The following is an 8,036-nucleotide window of genomic DNA, read 5'->3' on the forward strand; positions in this document are numbered from 1 at the left end:
ACCGTCTGTAGGACAGAGCTGCCTCTTATTTCCAGCCTACATTTAGGCAGGGCCAGTTCATCCCTGTTTGTTCCTGTGAGCACCCGGTGGTCATGTAAGGAAGCCCTAAACGCAGTGACTGAGCGCTGCAGCGAGCACCGCTGGGGACAAGGGCTGCAGGAGGGTCTGCAGGGAGGCTTGTAACAAGAGGGGTAGGAAGAACAGCCACTCACGTTGCTCTGCAGAGATCAGTCGACATCAGCCACGCCAGAAACTCCTGGTTCAAAACATCCTTCAAACCTTCTGAGCCTTCCAGAGAAGCAGAACTGCAAGAAATGTGCCAGGCCAGAAGGCCAGGGGAGAGGCAGCAATTCAGACACACCACGTAAGAGCCTCTTACAGCTCACAGGGGCCTTTTCCTTGTCTTCTAATGCCTTTGACTCAGGTAAACCCTCAAAAACCTCCTTTTGCTGTGGTGAGCTCCTTGCACACAACACTGCCTTGCTCTTGGCAGGTTTGGGCTGCCAAGGGGGGTGAGAAGGAGCAGTCCAGTGACCCCCCCGCACCCCACCTCCTCCTAGAGCCAGCAGGCACCAAAACAAAGGCAGAGCGTGGGTGAAGCAGCGTCTCTGCCCCAAACTCACAAAGGAAAGTCTTTGTTTCCAAGAGGGACTTTCCTCTCTAAGTCGTGGGGTGTATCTGCAATTAAGCAGATTAAGGGAGACACTAGGAAACATTTTTTGTTTTAATGAAGCTAATCAAGCTGATTAATCTCGAGCATCAAAGCTTGCCCTGCCCCCTCCCAGAACAGGTTAGACAAACATCTGTCAGGAACAGTTTAGGGCGCGTTGATCCCGCTTTGGAGCAGAGGTCACACTCGGTGACCTCGTGAGATCCCTCAAAGCCCTCGTTCCTTTGATTGTGGGCTTGCAGGGGGAGCAGCAGTGCTCAGTGTCTGCTCTGCTGAGGACTCGGCTTGAGGCACCTCTGTGAACCAGCTCCGCGCGCCTTTCCCCTACCCTCGGTCACCCCCCCCCGCTTTCTACAGCAGTTCTCATGCAAGAAGCTGTAAAAGACAACAAATCCCCCCCGGTTCCTGGTCTGGGTGACTGTCCCGTGACTCCCAGCACTGAGAAATTCCACGTGTTTTGGCAGGAGACACCAGGATTGTGCCTCAAGGACGTGGGCTGCGCGCAGCAAGGGCTTTTCTGCTCCCTTCTTGCCACCATTTTAGGATTAAGCAACAGCAACCTGTTAGGTTTTGCAAAGTCCCCCCCATGTGAAGGGAAACGTAGCCCTCCTTCACTTGGCGGTGGCTTTCTTTCCACACACAAAGTGCCTGAGAACACATTTGCCTCTGGCCTCGGGTCTAATTTGCTTTTTGAACGTTTGTGACATGAGCTGAGACGGGGGGAGGTGAACCAGGCTATTGACAGGCTGTGGAGATGCTGACACAGCACAAAGCCGAGATGCACAAGCGTGCTCTGAGCCAGATGGCTTAGGAAGGGAAGGCAGGAGCTGCCACAGCACAGAGCTCCCTGTGGGCTTGGTTCCCTTCCATTGAAGAACCTGTTCTGAGCAAGCTCCTATCACCATCGTTATCGGGATAGTAGAACCTTGTAGTAGTGATCTCAGGAAAGAACTGGTTTGTTTCCTTTTTAAAAGAGAAACTGCTCAACACACTGAGTGTGTGAACGAGTTTTCATTGAATCCCAGCCTGGTTTGGGTTGAAGGGACCTTAAAGCTCCTCCAGCTCCAACCCCTGCCCCGGGCAGGGACACCTTCCACTAGAGCAGGTTGCTCCAAGCCCCTGTGTCCAACCTGGCCTTTGTTGTTCCCCCCTTCCCTTTCTGTGGGTTGATTGATCTAAATCAAAACGTTTTGCAGAAATCTATCAATTAAATCCCATTTTCATGGAGAATACCCTTGGAGAGAGCTTTGTTGGGATTCCATCAAAGCTCTTGGTTCTGACTTCTCTGTTCTGGTGATGTTAGAGGGGCAGATGCGCTTCAGCCCTGCCAAAAAGCCACGCTTTGACCTTATCGAAGCGCTGGGTTTGGGGAGGCTGTGCTGACACTTGCAAAGCAACCAGCACAAAAAGACCCCGATCATCTGTCTTATTTACAGTTGTGATTCGGGAGAAACGTGGACAAGTTTTTGGTCTTTGTGCTTTTCAGGAGGCGGACTTACAAACCCGGGACATTTCCTGTTGAAATCAAAGTCCTTGTTTGCCTCCGTGACACCATTACCATCGATACCTGCCCCCAAATGTTCCTTCAGAACTTCCACACTTGGACACCTCACCCTTCCCTGAGCCCAGACATTTCCAGTCTTCCCAGCCTCCCATCTCACCTCTGATTTTTCTTGCCTTTCAGGAGCCAGGAGAAGAAATCTTTGGCTTCCTGCGTGCCCAGGTCCGCTCTTTGGCCGCTCGCGGCTGATCCTTGGGGCTCAGCTTCCCTCTTGTACGGCTCGATCCCGTTGCTGGAGAGGCGAAACGGGAGGAGATCAACCCGAGATGCCACAAGAGGGGGCCCAAATGCTGCTTTTCCACGACTCGCAGCTCCCTCCCGCTCCATCTCCCAGCGGCGGGCTTGGGCGGGGAGAGGGGCGGTTGTGCTGGGTGCCGAGAGAGCAGAACCATCTCTAGGACTTAGAAAAATGAAAGCAAAAAGAAAACCGACTCCCTAGAGACCCATTGCTGCAGCCTAACAAGTGTATCGGCGGGGCTGACGTCTTCTCGGCGGCGCGCGGCAGTCGGCTGAAGACGGCTGCGAGTTTGGATCGTAGGAGCACGGAAAGTCTATGCACTTACTCGCTTTTCTTCTCCCGCCTGGCCAGCAACCACTCCACAAAGTTCTTCTTCAGCATGTTGTCCATCGTGCGGCTGTAGTCACTTGCCAGGGTGGCCTCGGAGTAGCGTCTTTGCAGCGCTCTAGTGCTGGGAATCCCTACGCTCACCCTGGGGTGAGAGCACAGAGGCAGAGTGAGTCCAGCACCGAGCGGGAGTACGCGCTACGCGGGTCCCTCCAGTGAGCCAGGCTTTGTGATCACTGTGCATCCCTCTTGGCACAGGGACTATTCCTGCCCTGGGAAGGGGCTAGACTGCTCCTCACCCATTCTGCTGGCTGCTCATGCAGTGGCAGCTCAGGTTTGGCAAGGTGGGAGGAGATGAACTCCAGGAATTTGCTGATCACCTGGAGTCAGTGTGGTTTGCTCTGCTGCACCTTGATTCCCATGGAATTTGGCTCCGAGCTCAGGCACCAAGTGGGCTCAGGCTCCTTCCTTCAGGGAGCTGCACACTGAGGACCAAGGAAGCCTGTTTCCATGTCCTCAGGAGGTTCAGGGGTGGATGGCAGGAGGCAAGAGCTGGCCTTGAGACCAGCACAGACCCGGCAAGTGTTGACATAGTTGGTGGCTACCTAAGTTTAGGACTACTAAGTGGGATTGCAGCAACTCCTGCTGCTCCAATAGGGATTCTTTTGGATCACCTGGGGTGGTAGTTGGAAATGACATAGCAGGAGTCAGGGGAAGTCTCTGTGATATATCCACTTTATGCAACTGCTCATATTTTCAGAAGCTGCCAAACACTGGCTGCCCTTAGCCTCGCTCATGTGAGATGATTACATCTTGTTTCTGGTTCCCAACCAGCCTTCGTCTCTTTCTGGTTGACTTCCAGCTTGTTCCTCCTAACCTAGAGCCATGAAATTTGTAGGGAAATCCTGGCTCTGGCTCAAAGGCTCAGGGCTTTATTTTGTTAACTCTTCTATCGTTTGCCTATCTCTGTATGCTTGGCTGTCTCTATTATCTGACGTCTACCTCAGGACTCATGTTCTCACCTACTTACCAAGATGCCAATGGAAAGAGTCCATTTGCCTCCAGTGAGCAGCTGGAAAAGGCTCAAACACACCGTGAGCTTTCCAAAACACTTACCCGGAGACGGTCTCTTCCATCAAAACAAAGCCCAGCGAAGCGAGGAGCAGAGAGAGAACTTTGAAAGACATCATTTTCTCAGCTGGTTTCTCTGTTCAAAAGCAGAAGGGACACAGGGGACAAGTGACAGGATGCTGAAGCCAGAGGGATGGGTGGTGGCTGGGCACGTGCCTGTGCTTGTAAATGTGCTTCCTCAGCCCTTGTGCTCCGAGCAGCCTTCTCCATCCTACAAAGCCCTCTTCTGCCGTTCCCCGTTAAATTACCTTTTCAATGCCAATGCTCTTTCCCACCGTGGTGTCTTTTAATGTTGGTCCCCTATACTTTTCTTGTAACCATCAAATTCATTGTGGGTTGCACATTCCTGGAGTCAAGGGCTTTGTCTTCCCCCATGTTTACAAGCTGACCCTGTGGGTACCTCATTGTGCTTTAAGGGTCGATTCAGTCTCGAGTATGTGAACGGGAACGTATATTGGATCAGGCAATTCAGCAGCCATGGCATCCTGCTTATCCCACACTGTGGTTCTGCCGGATTTAGGAGCCTGATCTAATTCCTAGGAGAGTTTCTGCTGGGATGGATAATGCTTTATGTAGGGACTGGAGCCAGAGTCAGTGAGTATCGGTTATGAAAAATATCCCATGGACAGTGACAGGATTGGATTCCAAGATTTATTAGTTTCAAGCTGTTCCTAGTCCTTACATCCACACTTGAGCTCCACAGCCCTCGGACATTTGAGCTCTTTTAATTACTATTCCAGCTCTGCAAACTCCATACAAAAATGGTTTTGATCTTGGCTCACAGACATGTTTTGTTGTTCCTCACCTCACTCTTTGTTACAGCTCTTTCTGGAAGCAGCATTGCAATGGAGAGCTGCTGCTAACAGGAATAATACAGTAACAAACAGAGAAGGTCTCTACCAGGACTCAAGTATCCATCCTTCAAAAAGTTATTCATATGTTGGTAGAACTTTATTCCTCCAAGTTGTCATTTATACTCTTAAACCAGCCCAATTCTGGTTTTGCACAGAGAGAATGTGCAAGTCGGGATATTGTTTGGAATCGTGGAATTCTTTTCTTCCTGGGAAATGGGGGCATCTTTTACTAGTGTTTTCAGCCCTTCCTATTATTAGAGAGAAAACCCATCCCTGTGCTCCATTCTCTCAGCTACAGCAAGTTCTCAGGAATGCTCTGAAAAGCAAAGATGTAAGATTCTGAGCACTGGCAAAGTCTCTAAAATACTTAGAGCTGAAGCCATAAAAGCCAAATCATTACAGAGTGTGTTAACAGAAGAGGTAAGTCCCAATAGACAAAAAGCTGAGAATGGGGAAAAAGGTGATCATTAAATAACTGAGGTTTTCCCCTCTTATTTGCTGTTTATTTCTTCTCTTGGTGATGGAGCTGTGAGTAAAATGATGCATCTAAAATTAGGGAAGTTGTGCAAGAATATTGTTATGCTGGAGGGTGATTATTGGTGATGCTGGGAGAGGAAATGCATCGGAGCCCTAATGCTGAGGAAGGGCAGTACTCCTCTTCACAGAATTTACCCAAAACAGGGAGGAAAAGCAGCCTGCACTTCCAGGGAACATTGACAAACCATTTGGGGATTTTGGAGCATGGAGTTTGCTGCGATATTTATGCTGCTTTGATCCTATAATTTGACTTCTTCACAAAGGGAGGAGCAACTGGTGGGATCTTTACAACACAAAGGTCTTCCTGTCCCCTGTGCAATCCTGGCTGCATGGGAAGAAGCATTGTCCCTGTTTATCCATAGGTCCCAAACAGCAACTAAGAACCAATTTCTCCTTATTTCCCTGTGTAGGTGCAGATCCCAACCTGCTCTTTGCCGTGGACCCACTATTGCTCTGAAATAACAGCATTTCCCTTTCCAACCCAGCACATCCATTGCTGCAGAACCAAAGGTATGGGCTGCTCCTGCTCTGCTACCGCCTGACCCACTCAAACACTGTCCACTCCCAAGCTGTCTTAGGCAAAAAGGCACATTAAAAAGAGAGACTAACACAGAGCTTCTTACCTGTCTCTGTCTCTGAAGCTGCCCAGAGGATTTCAGCTGGTTCTGGTGCCGGGGAGACCCTTCAGAGCTTTTATATACGTTCGTTGTGCAGGACCAAACCCACTTGCATGAGGTAAACAGGAAATCAAGAACCTAATCAATGTAATTCAAACCCATTTAGAGCTGCTTCATTAAGTCTATTGACCTACAGAGCAGGAAAATACCCTTTTAAAATATGTTGACATTAATGGCAATTAAACATTACTATATCGCAAAATCAAGAGCAAATATGGATTGGGTGTAATACACGTGGCATTGGTCTAAACCTTAATTCCATATAGCATCCCCTTTCCATGCTGAAACTTCCTCAACTTCTACTTTTTCCTTTGCCAGTGTAAGTGCTATCTTAGAGAGATCCAACCTGCTCCTCCTTTTCCTTACAGGAGGAATAACTTTGCTAAAATCGATAGCTCCCATCGTGGGTATTTTTGTCACCATTGAGTCTGAGCATCATTACTGTAGTTTGCAACACCCCCCAGACACTAAAACCAGCATCTGTCCCCCAAAACGTGTGCTCCAAGGGGAGAAAACTGGGGATGGAGAGTGGCAGATAGGACACCAGTAGGAAAGAGGGAGGCGCAGCAGCAGCCTGTGTGGGGTGAAGGGGAGCAGCTGGACCTGAGCACCCATTTGGGCTGCTTCTGTCCTGAGTGAGTGATGGAGTGTTTCCCTGCGGCTCTGCAGCTGCTGGGGACATGGGTCAGCGAGGCCACCACCTCACCCTGCCCTTGCACAGCTGGATCCAGGAGAGCAGATGTTCTGCAGATGTTAATTGTGCCATCAAAGTACAAGGGGTAAATCCAGTTCCATCAGCTCTGCTGTGACTATCTGCATGGTAAGATACTCTCCTCGGCGCCTGCCCTGCTTCCCCTGGGTCTCTCTGTGACAACTGGTTCCATTTGAACAGGGAAATCCTGTTCAGGGACTGCTGCTGGGTTTAGGATTCCCACCATTCCCATCATTCCCAGCTTCAACCTGCTGAAGGAGCAGAGCAAGATGATGTTGGTGCCTGCCTGACCCCCAAGCCGAGCTCTGCTCTCACCACGGCTGGAGCCCAGCAGTGCCCGTGGCTGCGAGGGCAGAGCTCGCTCCCATCCTTGCTCACTTCCCTGGAGCATTATCCAAGTTACAACCTTCCCCTCGGGTCTGGTGTATTCCCTTCCCATGGAGTTGAGCAGAGCTCCTCGGAGCAGGAACCCCACACACCTGGTTGCAGGAGGGATGTGTGTGTGTGTGTATCCTCCCAGGTTTGTGCTGGCTCAGCTACACCGGGGATTTGTGTGGGTAAGAGTGGGATTTCTGGATGACAGGGCTGAGCAAGGAGCAGCCCTTGATGGAATTGCAGTAATAATGGCAAAACTGAGGTGCTGGTGGTTTCGGCGTGGGAGAGGGTTTCGCTGTGCTGGCGCAGTGCCCTGGTGGATCTTGTCCCGAACACGTGCAGGAATCCAGCGCGATGAGCTGTGAGTCTCCACGTAAAGACTCCCCATTTGGCACTTCCTTCCTACAAGTGGTGGGGTTTTTCTGCTCTTCTGAGTAGTTCTGCAGGGACAGTGTCAGATAGGGGCTCCTTTCAACCACTACCTGTGTTCCTGCACCAGGAGCCTGCAGAGCACAGAATGAGCCACATCCAGCCCACCGTGCCATGGGCAGTGATGAGCTCTTGCTGCCCTGTGGCTATACAACCAGCAAACAGTGCTGCATCTATATTGCACTAAAGTATAGGCTCAGAAGGACATTATTAGTGTAGATTAAGAGTTTGGTGCTATTAGGGAGTAATTACTGCTTCCACAGGAACTATTTAACACGTGGCTTAGTCCTTTAGCTAGCAGCACATGAGCATGCCAGGGTCTCCAAAAGCTTTTCCCCCATGCAGGAACGCTGTGCCTCCTGTAATAAATGATGCACTACAATAGTTACAAGGAACCAATTTACACTCCTAGCACAGTTGCTAATCAATAAAATGGAATAGTTTATCCCCATGTCTTTATTATATGTATTCTGGGTACTTTGCTCCCAGCCAACTCAGATATCTTGTTTCTCCAAAGTGCAACCT

General features: G+C 50.2%; 1 protein-coding gene across 1 annotated transcript; it reads right to left on the reverse strand.

The window, feature by feature from the left end:
- Positions 1-212: 212 nt before the first annotated feature.
- GIP (gastric inhibitory polypeptide) lies at positions 213-3,983 on the reverse strand (the record flags this gene model as incomplete). The annotated part of the gene is made up of 4 exons (XM_010015316.1): positions 3,913-3,983; positions 2,795-2,941; positions 2,332-2,463; positions 213-305 (listed from the first exon to the last, which is right to left on the reverse strand). Coding segments are annotated over exons 1-4 (443 nt in total), but the record flags the coding sequence as incomplete, so codon positions are not given.
- Positions 3,984-8,036: the final 4,053 nt, after the last annotated feature.

This window comes from Nestor notabilis, unplaced genomic scaffold, assembly GCF_000696875.1.
Source record: "Nestor notabilis isolate BGI_N333 unplaced genomic scaffold, ASM69687v1 scaffold28835, whole genome shotgun sequence".
NCBI classification, from domain to species: domain Eukaryota; kingdom Metazoa; phylum Chordata; class Aves; order Psittaciformes; family Psittacidae; genus Nestor; species Nestor notabilis.